This window comes from Corapipo altera, unplaced genomic scaffold (assembly GCF_003945725.1).
Source record: "Corapipo altera isolate COAL_440 unplaced genomic scaffold, ASM394572v1 62, whole genome shotgun sequence".
Classification (NCBI taxonomy): Eukaryota; Metazoa; Chordata; class Aves; order Passeriformes; family Pipridae; genus Corapipo; species Corapipo altera.
This window is the reverse complement of record NW_020884894.1, coordinates 12,692,045-12,708,153: the sequence shown is the minus strand read 5'-3', so window position 1 is coordinate 12,708,153 and position 16,109 is coordinate 12,692,045. Positions and strand designations below refer to the sequence as shown.

The 16,109-nt window shown below is 37.6% G+C and overlaps 1 protein-coding gene across 5 annotated transcripts in view; it reads left to right on the top strand.

Annotated features, from left to right (window-relative positions):
- Positions 1 to 16,109, top strand: part of DUS2 (dihydrouridine synthase 2) — a 37,193-nt gene that overhangs the window by 12,141 nt on the left and 8,943 nt on the right. For 4 of the 5 annotated variants that reach the window (XM_027646759.1, XM_027646763.1, XM_027646760.1 and 1 more), the window contains 4 exons: positions 1,289 to 1,432; positions 1,798 to 1,885; positions 2,531 to 2,604; positions 3,837 to 4,340. In XM_027646759.1, the coding sequence (XP_027502560.1) occupies positions 1,289 to 1,432; positions 1,798 to 1,885; positions 2,531 to 2,604; positions 3,837 to 4,074 (544 nt within the window). In that variant the 3' untranslated portion in view covers positions 4,075 to 4,340. Of the gene's footprint in view, positions 1 to 1,288; positions 1,433 to 1,797; positions 1,886 to 2,530; positions 2,605 to 3,836; positions 4,341 to 16,109 lie in introns of those variants that run through there. The other variant, XM_027646762.1, reaches the window with a different exon arrangement.

Here is a 16,109-nt window from a genome sequence, read left to right as displayed (position 1 = left end):
AAGAAATTGTAGAGTGAGAGTCAAGCCTTTAAACAGGTAATTAGAGGTGTCACAGTTTATACACATAAACACTGGATAGAGATCTAGTGTAAAACTTTTGGGTTTATGTGCTGTGCCTGACAATTCTTTAGGAGCTTCCAAAATTGAACTTTGTCAGTTTTTGTACATGTAAGGCAATACCAGCTTCAAACTTGGCTTAAGCAGTGTGCATGAGAGGGGGATAGACACTTGAAAATTTTTGAAACTTCTTTCTGTCAGCAGACTCGGTCCTTTAAGCCCTGTTCTGAATAGCCTGTTTCATGTCCAGGTAACTGAAGAACATTCTGTTACTTAAAATGCACCTGTGCATCTTCAGACAAAAATGGTACTCTCTCCTGGTGGTGAGGGCACTTTACAGCCATGTGAGGTTTAACCTCAGTACTGAACGCAAGAGAACAGGGGCTGCATTTTGGACTAAACATTTACATACCAGTACATAATAAATTGCCTTCTCTTAGAAGTGTAAGTTAACATTGTTCAGTTTCTTTGCTTTTCCGCTTGGAGCGTTGGAGATGGCTTTGTGGCCAGCATTCATTTTACCATTGAACAACCCCGTACCAAAGAGGATTCTCATAACAGTCAGAAAGTAAAAGTTTTCTTGTGCTGCAGGTTTTATTGCTGTTATTATCTGCAGAAAATTAATAGTCTCAGTTTTACAAAGTAGATCCAGCTTGCCCTGGATCTGAAATTTAAAAGGACTTGAGAATCCTACCTTTGACTCAAATCCTGATGGCTTCCTCCCTTATATTTACACTTTTGAATAATATTCTGATGCCAGAAAATCTGAGATTTTGAGGGTTTTGGGTATTATAGTGTTTATTGCTTATGGTATTTTTAAATACTATAATTAGAAAAAGCATCTCTTTCCTACTTCTTGCTCATATTGCCCTTGTGGAGCTGATCCACCAGGAGTCACACGGAGATATTTTTTGCCAGTTCATCCACCTGCAAGTTACTGATTGAGCTAATAACTTGGACATTGCAAGACCTGTATTTCCGATTGATTTTGCCTGGACTTTCAGGCTGCAAATTGCATATGTAGTGCTGGTATCACAACAGTGTCTGATAAGAATTGAAAGAGAAACTATATAATGTCACTGTGCAGAATATAGCCACGCTTTCATTTGATTCTCCATACACATATACTCTCTTTAATCACAATTGATTTCTGTATTTATTTTTCTCTACCTTAATGTGATACAAAAATTCATAAACTGATCTCTAATATGAAGGAATTCTGTTTGAATAGTGAAGTCTTTGAAATGGGTGACTTCTATGAAGAAACAAGAGCTATTTTTGAAGCAAAGAAAATGTCTTTAGAAACTGAGACACAAGATGAAGGCGACCAAGTAGATGATCCAGATGTAATAAAAATGGCTGTTAGATTTGACAAGTAAGCACACAAATTAAGTTTTTCACTATCTGGCATCTGTGAGTAGAAACTGTGAGTTTGACAGTGCCTGACAGTTTTTGAAAATAATTATTTGCAAACCAGCACTTACTGAGTTTTTATGAGGCAATATGTGTACATCATTACATAATCATCACTCTTCCTGTGCAATTTGGCTGTTGTAAGATGTTCTTTAGTTCCAGGCTTACTGTTACTTGAGTTATTTAATGAGGAAGGAGCATTTTTCTCATAATTTGAGCTGTAAAGTTAAACCTCAAATAACTAGTAGAAGTAATATAATAAGCAGCACTGTCTGTTTTAAAATAGAACTTTGTGCACAGTTGTTGACCACAAATTTTTGTGTCTAGGCGAGAATATCCACCACAGATTACTCCAAAAATGTATCTTCTGGAATGGTGTAGGAAAGAAAAGCATCCTCAGCCTGTTTATGAAACTGTGAGTCAATGAAGAAACTCTTTCAAAACTCCCTCTGCCTTGTCTATGAAATTAGGTATTTTAGGACTCAAGGTAGTGAGGAAATTCTACTTCCCAGTCTGGCATAGCTCTTTGAGGAAGCAGCTTCAGAAATGTTAACACTCATAGGTATGAAAATAGTAGGTTATTTTATTAGAAAATAAAAAAAGTCAGACCTTTCATCTGGTTTTGATTCACGTGTGAAAGAAGTGACTGTAACTACAGGTCGTTATATAGAAGCCAATGACTGACTTTCTTTTACTACTTCTGTGAAGTAAAGAATTTAGACTTGGAATGTTTTCTCTGTTGTTGCACATGGTTATGGGTAGGAACTGTATGGGACAGGAGCAACTTTTTTGTTAGATGGAGGCATTATTTGATTATTTTTTATTTTTGCAAATCAAAATATTTGCAGTTTGAACAATTTCTTCTTATATTTTACTGTTAAATATGTGAGGTTAAATTTGTGGTGTGAATTACAGTAATTTTAAAACTGTTACTTGTTGTTCTTGTCTCTACACTTATCAAAGAATCTTGATGATGCTGTTTCTTCTGTAAATGACATGACTGCTTTCATGACTGCTTTTTGATACCCCCCCTCCCTTTTAATTTTTTTTTTTCCCACAGGTTCAAAGACCATTGGATAGATTATTCTGTTCAGTAGTGACAGTAGCTGAGCGAAAATACCGATCAACTCTATGGTAAGCTGTCCTTAATGGTTTTTCCAGCTGGATTTTTGTTTCTGAAATGTTGCTTAAATACTTGCAATATTAAAAAACTTGCAATAAAAGGGCACTCTGGTCTATTCCAGTTGACTTTGATATAGGTCAACTAAAAACTATGTTCTAAAGCTACCTCTAGGAGGGAGAAAGGTTTAAAATTTTCTGAGAATTGACTGTGACGAGAGGAAGTAAGCATTAGCGTAATCAAGTAAATGGTTACCGATTTTAATTCACTTCGTGTGTTAGTCCACAAGTTCTATTGGAAGGGGTGCAAATAGGTGACACAGTTCAGTTCTGTATGTGTTGAGTTCAGAAACTAACCAAAGGAGGCAGAGGGGAATGTTTAGGGGGAAGTGTCTTCAGCCACCACAGCAGATCCATTCCCAAAAAGAAATCAGGATTAAGTGTCTACACATAGTGAAGGAGAGGACAGTGCAGTGGCTTCTTGGGGATCACAGTTCATTAGCAGTTACATCCAGGGCTGCTCTAATGTTTCACAACGCTATCTTGTACAATCATCCATTAATACTGGAGTTGACTTGAGGTATTTACACCTAAGGTGATCTTGATTTAACTGCACATTGAACATTTTAAAGAGGACAAATGCACACAACAACTGCTGCCTTGCAACCTTTCTGTTCAGAGACTTTAGGAAGTTAAGCTCAGCTGATATGAAACTTTGAGAAGAAAATGTTTTCAAATACTGAATCTCACAAATGGGTGATCTGCAGTACCTCCCAGAAATGATAGAATTTTTATTATTACGGGACAGTTCCTACTTTTGTCAGCGTCAATGAACTTGTTCACGTACCAGAGTATATTTAAGCCTGAGTCTCTTTCAAGAAAAGTGATCCTTCATAACTCAGTTAGTTTTGTTTAGCGATCAGATTTGTAAAAGTTAACTTTCTGAGGATTGCAACCACTTGGGCCAAACACACATTGACTTTGTACCTTTGAAATGAAGAGTGTTTGAGGCACAAGACCTGATAGAAACAAATTTTCAAGGAATATTACATCAGGAGTGATGCATCAACACTTGACACCTAGCAAGATTCAAATAATTTCTGGAACTGACCTATTTTGTTCTTCTGCTATGAGATGACTACAAATGCTCTTTGTTTATGATGTTGCATCAGAGACAGGAAATTCTCTTGGCAGTGTAGAGACTTCAGTTTCTTCTTTTACCTGTGCTCTGTCTGCTTGCTCTTCAGGGACAAGTCCAAGAAACTAGCAGAACAGGCTGCAGCTATTGTCTGTCTGAGAACATTGGGTGTCCCAGAGGGAAAGCTGTGTGAGGGAGAAAATTACCTGATTAACAAACGCAAGAGGGAAGACCAGGAGCACTTGAATAACAAAGACCATGGAGAAGATCTTGCTGAACCTTCCCATAAAAAAGCTAATTTTATTGAAGAAACTTCTGACAGGAATGTGCCTAAGATGCCACGATAGCATGGAAATTAGAGGTTTCATGCCTATGCAGCTACAAATTAGCTCCTATTTGTATATCTTGTTGTTCACATTTCATTTGGATTCTCTCAGAGACAGATGAATTCCCCAGGTATGAAAAATGCCAATGGGATGTTTACTGTTCACCACTCACTATGTCCCTATGGTGCCTTTCAGACAGGATAAATTAGGAACTTGATTTTAAAGAACATGGAGAAGATTATCCCTATTAATAAATTTTTTTCAAATATCAGGTATTTTCAAAGCAATTTTGTCATTGGTTTTATTACTTGTTTTTAAGAAATCTATGGTGTGCTGGTAAGTGATGTATTAATATTAATATATCATCTATAAGCAGATGGATTCCTTATGCAACTATGTAGTTAGAAAAATTAATGTAGGAAAATTATGAGTTTTATGCATGCCTTGCAAGCTTTGTTTACGCCCATCAGGTATCAAGAAAAAGTTTTTGCAGAGAGAAGGACTTAACAATTGTAACACTAAGCATTAAAATAACATTGTTCTTTCATAGTTTCAACTACATTTTTCTCTTCAGAAACATGACAATAGAATTAACCATCCTTTCCTGGTCTTAGGTATTATAATTATGTCTTTCCAGTGGGGAATTGAAGCCAGTCTGGTAGCCATGAATTTGTTGAATGAAGGCACTTTCAGATGTTTTATTCTTTTGAACTTGAAAGTCCTCGTAAATGTCTGCAAGTATATTACTTGCAATAATGGGAATCCAAATATGGCCTTTTATGTTCCTGAAATGTGACCTTGTTTGTCTCAGTAATTAGCTGTTGGTGATACTGGTGGTCTCAATCAAAGATACATGTTCTCTTCATTTTCCATCATCGCAACTTCCTATTAAAGTAAACTATAAGTACCTGCCATATGCCAAGAGAGGATACAGACCCAGTCTGATTCACAGCAATCCAGCTGAGCTTGTCTAATTTTAATGAGAGTTCTGAATCCCCAAAAGAATGCCGAAAGAATTCAGGGATTTCATTTACTAACAGTTTATTTAAACAGTGGTTTAATTTCCCTTAACAGCATGAGGGATCGTGAGATTATCAGTTCTGGTCTGAAAACAAAATGACAGGAATATATCATGCCATGATCTCTAAAGTACTTTGTATAAAAATGTACAAAATATAATTCATTTGGATGTTGTTCAGAAATACTCTTCCTATATAAAATTTTGAATCTTTTCCTCAAGTGATAGTCCTGACACTAAACCATTCTTTGAAAAAGGAAGAACAGTATCTCACCAGTTCAGAGCTGTGAAATTAAAAATTGTGTATTCAGAGATAAAATGTCTGCTGTTCACATCAGAGTAATGTATAGTAAATATATGCAGTCTAAGAAGAAAGCTTTTCATGTTCATTTTGGACATTGCAGTAAGTGCAGTTAAATATGCTTACATTTGATATAACTTAAGTGCTACTCCAAAGCAGCAAAAGAATTTGCAGTATTAATCAGAAATTTCAGAAGTAGCAATTTTCCTATTGTGAGTTCTATCTGGGTACCTTGTTTTTGTCAGAACTGTTTGGGACCATCAAAATAGAGAAAAAGTAGTTGTTAGGTCCTGTTAGCAGTGTGACTTGCAAGGTCTGATCTAATAGAATCATAGAATGTTTGGGTGTAGAAAGGACCTCTGAAGATCATCTGATCCAAACCCCGTGCTCAAAGAAGAGCAAACTGGAGCAAGTTTCCCAGGACTGTGTCTAACTGGGTTTCACGCATTTTCCAGGACTGAGATTCCACAACCTCTCTTGGCAACCTGTTCTGGTGTTTGAGCACCCTTATGATAAACAAAAGTGGGGGTTCTTTTTCTTCTACTGCATAGAATATCCTTTATTTCAATTTGTGCCCACTGCCTCTTTTCCTGTCACTTAGAAGAATCTGGCTTTGTCTCTTGTCATCATTGGTTGTCTAAAATGAAAATTGAACCTTTGGATATTATAGGTGATGGTGTCTAAATACAGTGTAGACTTGTATGGCAGCAATTACTATGGATTGGTGGAAGTTAAAATGGACTGGGAGCCAAGGCCCTCATAACAGTACTTGTACCTTTTTTTTTTCTCCTCATATTTTGTCACATGATGCAAATACTCATCCTCCTGCCTCCTTAGTGAGGTACAGCCTACGTAGACTTTTTGTATTGTTTCCTTCCAGCAAGTGACTTAATGCAATTCAGAGCACAGGATTATGGTGAGAGCCAGGTGTTCCAGTGGTGCTTGAGAATGTGGAAATCTTTGGTTTATTTGAACAGCTGAGCAGATTTCTGCAGCATGCTGTCAAAAATTCACATGGAACTGTAGTTGAAGTTTGATACCTAAAGAAAGGTTGTATGAGTACCCAGCATGTAGGTGCTTTACCGGCAAACCGTGGTTTGGTTGATGGAGAGAGCTGGATAACACTGGCTACGTAGTTCACTATGAGCTGAAGCAAATGCTGTGTTAACACAAGTCTGCAAAGTGTATATATTGTATTTATATTAAATCAAATGGGTGCTAAAATCTGAGAGGATGTTTCTGTTTTCTAATAAGTGCATGTTTTCAAATCCTTCCTGAAATTATTATGTGGTTGCCAATGTGTAGCTCACTGCACTGGTTGTACACATTAATGGAGTTGTCTGTGCTGTAGTTATGGATAGGACAAACAGAGCCTGTAAAAGTGAGTGAGGAGTCACTCTGTTGGGATGAGCTTTCAATGCTAAATATAAAAGGACTAAATTCTGACAAGTGGCTAGAAAGCCTAACATGCTTGACACTCTTTATGGATCTCAAAAAGAACCAAAGAAAAGTTGCAATTGTATATATGTCTCTATGCGCATGTCAGAATGTTGTGATTTAATTTTCTGTTACATACTTTCATTCCTCTTAAATCTGTTACAACTAATGTGTAATGATTTATCCTACTTCGATAATTCAATTCACCCTAACCAGATAGAATAATTGTATTTATCATGTATGTTCCCTTTTCAGCACTGATTTTAAAGTAATTACTTCAGTGACCAGTGCTTTTCTTCTAGAAATTGTTCTATTCAGATTACTTTTAAAGAGCAAACAACAGTGGTGACTCTGTATTAGTTTCTCCTGTGCTTCTGTTCTCTGCTGTACTTACCATAAACAGAAGGTGGCAGGTTTTTTTTTCTTCCCAAAAATATGCTGACTTCTGCAGTATTTAGTGATCCAGCCATTGCACTTCTACATTCTTGCATAGGGTGGCAATTGAGACCACAGTTGGGTTGGAGGATATTTAGCCTCACTTTTCAGAATTTTTTTCTCAGTTTTAATGTGGTGTGAATATGGTACTTGGTCAATACTGATCAGAACTGTGCTCTATTTTAAGTATTTGCTTAGTGAAAATGTTTCACTATTAATCATATGGAACTCAGTGGTGCAATTGGTTTCTTCTTTCCCAGGGCTACTGTCAGTGAACAAAAAAGCAGTTTTATTTTTTACTTGATATTGATGCTGCAGAAAGTATTTGTAATGATACCTGCCAAAGTATGGTCTGTGGCTGTTGACAGAACTGTAGCTTGTTCTCCCTTTAGCCTGCATGTACTCTGATTACGAGAAACCTGAATGGGAACGCAGAGATATTTTTACTAGCCTTTAGCGTGGATGCACTCACTGTGGGGCTACCTCCAGGGCCTTGCTGGTTGGAATGCTTTTTGGAATGTCCTGGGCTCTGAGCCCAACCCCGCCCTGGAATGTGAGGTTAAATGTTGGCGGTTCAAATACAGAGTTTGAATATCAAAATCCTAGAGTTCCCCAGTACTGCAGTTTCAGAAACTGGCAAGTGAACCACATGTCAGCTCAGCTGCTTGCTGATTCAAAGGATGAGCATACCTTGGGCTGCTGGGGAAGGAGGGGGAGGTAGGATGTTGTTTGGTTTTTACTTGCCCGTTATGACCCGCAGAAAACATTCTTTTCGAACATGTCAACTGGCAAGATTGCAAGAGGTCCCAAACAGGTGTTAGCTAGAAAAACATCTTAATTCACAAAAGCATTTTATTCCTACTTCTTTAATCAAACCTAGGAGCTCAGCATAATGGGAACTATTGCTTTATTAAACAGGAATCTGCTTATATTTGGACTCTGAGTCAAGATGTGATGTCAGTGAGATGGCCTGGAAGGCTTAAGTTCCATCTGTACCACAGTGCAGGAGGCCAATGTTTGAGGCTTTTATTCAGAGTTGCTGATGACAAAGCTGATGAAAAACATTAAAAGCTAAACATGAAAAGTAAGTCTTTGGTGAGGAGGGAGTGCCTTGTGTGTTGTTAAACAACAGTTGCCTAGGTCAGTTAAGGAGAAGAATTGCTTCAGAGGGAGTCTAGTTCAGTCATCCGTGCTCAAAGGAGCACTAACCTCAGTGGCTTTTATGAGAGAGGCTTAAAAAAATATACATCACTTGTGGTGTTCACTTAGCTCCCACATGAAACTGTTGCAGGAGTTAATGTGAATCTGCTGTTAAATATCTATTAGTTAAATAAATAAATACTTTTCCTTTGCCCTGGCATGGTGAAAGAGTCTCTGTTTTTCATTTTTAGAAAATTATTGTCTGAGAGAGATCCTCTTGTGAGAGTTTACAGAGTAAAGAGAGAGTTTACAGAGTTTAGAGAGTAGTACAAATCTGACACTTTACTCATTTTAACTTATTTTTCCTTGATAAGCTCCATACATTTTTTAATGCTTATGTCATTGTGAAAAATGAAATTAATATAATCTATGTTTAAGAGAGAACATGGATTTTTTGATTAGTATTCTATTGCATAGAGCTGACAGAACTGGATTTGAGTACAGATCTTCAACTTTTTAGCTATTTTAAAACTATATAAACATGCTACCTTTCCTAGTCCTGTTTTCCATGGCTTTGCAAACTTATCTATGCAGTGTTAGGCTGCTGCACGTGCCATGCATGCCTGTGTACTTGCCACTGTCTGTGCACAAGTGTCAGCAAGGATTGTTAGCAGTTGGTCAGAGAGCTTTATGTCAGACTTCTTAAACAGAAACTGATAAAGTGGTTTCCCTCATTGTGGTCTGAGAAAAGTGAGAGTTACAAAGATATTAAAATAAAAGCTAGTACATTTTTACCTTTTTTAATTTCCAGTGTTGGAAAAGATTATCTTTTTGAGGTAAAAAAAAAAAAAATCAGGCTCTAATCATATTTTGTTGGGAAGCTTCTTGGTGACTTACATGGTTTGATTCAGTGTATGCTTATTTACTTAGAAAATTAGCTACTGCATTTTTCTTTACGTTTCTCTGGTAGCAAAAACTTTGTTGTTGTTGTAGTTTACTGTTTTATTAGCTCTCTGAATCGTTATAAAATTTAAGGTGAATTTCCTGGCCATCTGCATATCTGTTCTAGTTACATACTCATATAGAAATCCCAGGCAACAAAAAATTTAATAACTGAAACCATTGTCATTGTTTTCTTCTGTGCCGAAATAGAGCCAAATCCTGAACACCAGGCAGAACATAAGTAAACATTTCTAAGAAGTGGTACCTATATGAACCACAAAACCCATGAGATCTGAAGAGTGTTAAAAACACTATGAGACAGTTTCACTCAAGCAGAAGTGTGCATTTATTTCCCCTGTATGGCATACAAAAGGGGTTTTTGTAAGGATTTGGGTTTTTTTCAGAAGTTAATTGAACATTAAGTGTTCAGATCCTTAGATGGGAATGAATGGAAGATGGAGTGTTCACAAGGGCATGAGAATTATATGATTTCAGAGAGGTGGAATATTGAGACTGCAGGATTAAGCCAGTAAATCAGTGTACAGTTAGCTACAGATGCCTACCTATCATGTAAGTGGCATGGTAATTCTAGTTTACTGTGTCACCCTGTGACATTCTCTTACTACAACTAATAGCAGCTTTCATATTTTGTTCTGCTTGAACATGGAAAACAGTTGTAGTTCTTAGAAAGTTTATAGCCTCTAGGCTACAGAAATATTGCATTGTGAATACTGAACTAATAGTGATTTAATAAATTACCTTCTCTCCCATTAAGTTTTATCAGCATGGCAAATGTTGCAGTGTAGGCTGTAAAATCAGTTTGCTCACTAGTATGGGTGACGTGCAAGACTAGGCAGCATGACTTGAGAATGTGCATGTCCTATAAGGACAGCAATGCTGGGTTAAGGGATAAATAGAGAGGAAAAAAAAAAGAAAACTAGTCACTAATGTCTTCCTGTACAGTAGTACTGGCACAGCACTTTACCTGTAGATTCAGCATTTACCCATTTTCATGTTCATATTCGGTATTTTAATTCTTGGGAGTCTGTAGGAGGATTCTCAATTCTTTGTTAGAGACAAAATATGTAACACAGCATTTATTTAAAATGATGCCTTATGCCACAGAAGCAAACACAGCTCAAAGTATGATAGGGGATAGAGTTTCCATTTAATTTTATAGAGAAACGCACTGAAGACAAACAGATTTGATCCACCTCCACTTTGTTATTTTCTTCATACTTCTTAATTAAAAAAAAAAAAGGTAATTTAGATGAAGAGGAGATTTTACAGAAAGGGTTGATGTATTGTCATGAAAGGAAGAGCTAACCTCATCCTGTTAGAAAACCTCACATCTTCACCTATCACTGCCTTGTTCCCATTGTGTACTATTTTCCTCTCAGCCCAGCCTGTGAATTCACTGGATCACCTGTTCGGAGAGAACATTTCACCCACACAGTTCACTCTTCTCACTTCCCCTGTACTTTAGAACCCCATGTGCACACTGCCATTGTACTGACATGGATCCTAAACTCACAGAAAACAACTAACTCTATTTCTTCTTGCATTGCTCTAGCAGTCTGCACTCACAATAATACCTATGCAGATAGTAAGGATGTTTTAAATAAAGTAGAATGAGCTGCTGGGTACATTCCAGTTCTTAGCATGAAACATCCTGTTGACAACCTCAGCACAAACACCAGTGGCAGAAAAAGAAGAGGGCAATTAAAATACTTCTTAGTCCTTTCAAGTACAGTATGTCCAGATCAAGACTTGGGGTCAGTGATAAGGGCATCTGTGGAGTTCGTACTGTTACTGTTTGTGATGTAGCTGATCTCCTAAAATTTTCATTCTTTGACATTTCTATGCAAATTATCACAGAAATTAGTGTGATGAGAAGATCCCAACCAATACATGCAATTATCTGTTATGCTTCCTTGTGATTGAAGAAATGGAACTGGGAAATGTCTGGCATATTTCTCTCCAGTATACTTCCCATTTATTGACTGCTCGGTATTTTGCAGACAAGTTGATAAGCTTTGCATAACTATTAAATTTATTCTGTTAATTTGTATAGATTATTTAATGAACAATATGCAGTATTGAGCTCTGTCAACAACTTGAAATACACCCCCAGTGCATGGTGAACTGCTGTAGTTTAACATAAAACTAGCATCAAGAGGATCTTCCTTGATAAGTGAGGAAGTGGCATGATCTGTCATTAGTTTCCTTCTAACGAGAAACAGGTATCTTCAACCACATCTTTAGACTCCCACGCCACTGTGGAGATCAAACTGTTAAGGTTGGTTTATTTTAAAGGTCATCCCATGAGATCTCACACACAATTTCTAAGCTATAAACAAAACATAACTCCACAAAAGGAAAATGCAGATTATCAAAAGTGAGTGAAACTTAACACAGTGTCTAAAAATAGATTCTGGCATTACATTTCTGACTCAAAAACATCAGCAGTTATGCACAGGTTTGGGGTTTTTTGGTTGATACGGATGAAATTCAGATCTGTGTGGAATATAATTTTATTATCTATATGGTAGCAAAATCCAAAATAGGCAAAGTGTTAAGATTGTATGGAGCATCTGCTATGAAGAGTTTACCATCTAAGAGAACAAAGCTGAACAGTAGAACAGGATATAACCGTACAAAGGGTGAAAGGCAGGGAGGAGCACAAAGCTGACTGACCCATTTTTCACAAGAATAGAGGGGAACTGGAGTACATATTTTTATGCTTTTTGTGCTCTCTGTGAGAGATAAGGATGGATGTGGTAAAGAAGGAGGAAGTTCAAAGTGGATTCGTGTTATAATCAAGACATGAGAGAAAGAAAAACTTTACGTAAAGCAGCTTAAAGAATGTGTTGTGGATGAACTGGTGAGACGAAAGTTAAAATAGTCAGGGATCTGGAATTGGTGTTCCATAAAGGGATATAAATGTCAGAGTAAATGATTTACTATCTCCATGAGTGCTTTTATTGGTGATTTAGATATGATTCTGAGATCCTGGATGATGTCCTGAATTCAGATCTGCCCACTACAAATATGGGAAGTAGCGATATACTTTCTTAGATGTGATTGTTGACAGGAGATTGTTTAAAATGAAGATCAGCATTGTTTCAAGTTTTCACTAGTTGACTATGAAGCTTTAGACCGAATTACTTATAAAGGATGAAATGCTGATTGAATTAGATGGATTAAAGTAACATGCTTCGGATCTAAGTTCTCACAAACCTAAAAGCTATTTAGTCAAGGAATTTTGCCTCAAGCTCTTTTCTGTTTGAAATTTTTAATTTGTGTGCCTAAGAAGGAGCTGATATCCAGTACTTCATGGTGACTGCGTGACATTTTTCATCAAATGTATTATATGTAATCGAGATGGGATGTGAACTGAAGAATGCTGAAAAGGGGTATTGAATGACCATCAGTTAAGGAAGTTGCTGCCTGTCCTTGAGTCTCATCGGTGTATTGGAATGACACTGTGTTCAAACTATGTTGTCAGTATATTCTTGGCACTAATTATTCTTGAAACAAATAGCACACATTTCTCAGAGACGTGCAAAGCTACTGAATAAACTACTGTAGCATTGAATTCAAACATGTTAAATGCTTTCTTTCTTGAAAGGAATAGTGTGGAGATAACTAAGGCAAGGGACTGTGAAAGCTGACTTGATGTCTATTCTGAGCTCTTTCATTGAGCTATTCTCACTCACCAGTAATTTCACCCCATTACAATTCCAGATCCTCTGTTAGCATAGACACCAGTGTGTGTTTTCAAGGCTCACATGATACCTGTAGTTCCAACCAAGGTATCAAGTCGTTGCCTCCTGCTTCTTGTTGCAGTCTCTTTCACTTGTTGCCTCATCCCTTTTGCCAGCACAGACACTTGCTTGTGGTTGCTTTTATTTTTTAGCTGAATCAATTCCCTGATATGATTCACTCTGGTACCACAAAAGTGTTAGTGATGGCACAACAGCAAAGATGGCACCTTGGTGAGAAGGAGTACCTGGGAACTGAAAGCGCCTAAGGAGTGAAAATGGGAACTGCTTCAGTCAATATTTACCACCTAGGAAAGGTCAGTACAGCCACAGCCTCAGTTTCAGGCCCAGAGAAGTACTTCCTGGCAGTCTAACCTTTGCATTTATGGATCTTGTTTATTTGGGCAGGGTTCATATTAATCAAATGAGACTTTTAATTTTTTGCATTAAATTGTCCATACAAACGATGAGAATCGTGGCAACAGAACCCTCCTGAACAAGAATACGGTACCTTGGGACACAGTTTGCTTTGTAAGTTCTGTGATTTCTGGGAGCAGCCAAGACAAATGGTATTTCCCTGTAACTGAAGTTGTATTGTTAAAATACCAGTTACAATGACCATCTACTGGCAGAACAGCTGGACAGAAACAGATCTTGGAGCTGGCTAAACTTTTCAAGTATTTAATTCACTTCTGTAGAACATCATGTACCCCTGCAATGAAATCTGTGCTGCAAGGGTTCTGCTAACGACAGCTGATACAGCTGCTTTACAGCTAGGCTGGCTGTGCTTGCATAAGCTCTAAAAATGCCTACAGCGTACATCCACTCTAAGTCACGGGGAATTGGTGGGCCAGTATCTGCATTACTGAATGGTAAAATAGTTCTGATCCAGGTGGGCTACCCATCGATTTTGATGCATATGGCAGCAATGCGAGTTTGTGATGGAAATCTCTGTTTCTGAGCCTAGATTGTGTTTTTAGAGAAGACCGTATCTTTCAAACCCTAGGCATTTTATTGCTTCTTGCTAGTTCTCAATAGGGATCATGGCAACTGATAAACAATTCAGTCAAGGGTAGAATCTAAAATTAAATATCTTGTTTTACCTCTTTTGTCCTCCCACAATAGTTTCCTGAAAACAAAGAGCATTTTGAAATAATTATTGAAACTACAGCCCACTTGTAAATGTTTGTCTAGAAAATTAATGCTCTGAAAAAAGTTTAGATTAGTGCCTGCATAGGCTGAAGTCCTCTGTCTGTGGTTCAGATACACTGTGGTCAAGTCAAGTTTACAAGTGTGTCTTGTGAAGTCCATTCTACAAAAGTACCGTGGACCTCCTGCCCCTGCATCTCACTCTCAGTTCTGCAAGTGCAACTGTGTGTACAGTCCTTTGGCTACCTAGCCCAGGGAACTGATGCAGAGTAAAAACAAGCTTGCAAGATAGAGTGGTTTTGTTAGGTGGAATTTTTTGATAACCAAGGGCCACTGCTGCCAAAAGAACCACTCATGAACCACTTTTATTCTCATCTAGGATGCCTTTGAACCAGGTTATATAGTTCCTGTACTATCCAGGGCCCCACAGTTCACATTACCAGATGCTTTGGACAATGTCTCACTCTAAAATGAGAGATGAAAACAGATACCTTTTCAATACAGAAGTGGTGGCTGTAAGTATTTAAAGGATAGATATTGGCAACTACAAATGAGCTGAAATTGAAGCTAAGTGGATTCTTGCATGTCTAACAGACAAACAGCATTCCTGTACAAAGTGAGTCGTCTTTCCTGGCAGTAAGGCACTCAGTTGTTTCTTGACTGTGTAACAGATGCTGTACCTCTTCTCTGTGCATGTAAGATAACAACATTTAATATTTGGAGGAAAGTTGCTCTGCAACAAAGAAAATTTGTGGCAATTCAAAATGTGGAAAAGAGATCAAATAGATTTCATCTTGCAGCAGTTTCTGAGTTAACTGGTTTTAATTGTAAGAGATTATTTTTAAAATAGAACTACCAGAGGCTAAACTTTGCAGATCATTAAAATATAAATACATTTTTCCAAATGGTCATCAGTTCCTCTCTTTAAAGAAACTGCTATACAGTTTCTAGGGTTTCCTAGTGAGATTTCACTCCTTTCTTCTAAATTATGGTATTAATTCACTTTGTATCAGGGTATTAATAGCCATCTCACTCTCAGTGAGAACCTTGTCAAGTCCTAGAGTAACAGGAGCCAACAAAAAGGAGCATTTGGCTTTCATTCCTTTCCTATGGTTCTCTGATAATTTGCCACAAAAAGCAGATTATTTTGACAGAACCAGGTTAGGGAGTGGTTCTATGTGTATTCAGGCTGGCAAATCTGAGAGGACTGGCTAATACAGGCAGTGTGAAGGAGTTCATCTCTTAATACAGATCAGCTGCACACGTCTGACCATGTCCTCAAATTCAGTAATAATCCCTCTCAGATTAAGGCAGGGAAGACAGAAGCTCCATTCTCAAAGTGCCTTGAGATACAGAGGCCAAATGAATGCTCAGCTTATGGTCCAATTTCTAAATGATAAACTTGGAGTTCTGATTGCTCTAGACAGACAAATAAGTTTGATCCTTTGCTTTACTTGCCTATGAATGAAGCCAAGGTTTGCAGAGAGATTCTCCATCCTGAACTGGCCCCAAAGAGCATAAGGGATGGAAAAATGTATGGGGAAGGGAAAGGTTCAGGGGAAAGAATTGAGAGAAAACTTGTTCCAGGATCCACACTAACCTTTTCTCACTACTCTTTGATGATGCTTCTGAGACTCTATTATTTTAAAAAACAAACAAAGTGTTGATATCTTATACAGTATGTCCTCCTGAGGAGTCCAGGTATTTCTCACAGCTGCTGGGGTAGGTGACAGACAAACACAGTTGTTTGTGAACCCCATAACACATCTGGAAAAGCGTATATACATCTGTGACATTATTCACTCTTGAACTTGAAGGCAGATTGGCAAAAATAATACAGTTGGCTCCATGTTCCTACCACATCTATATA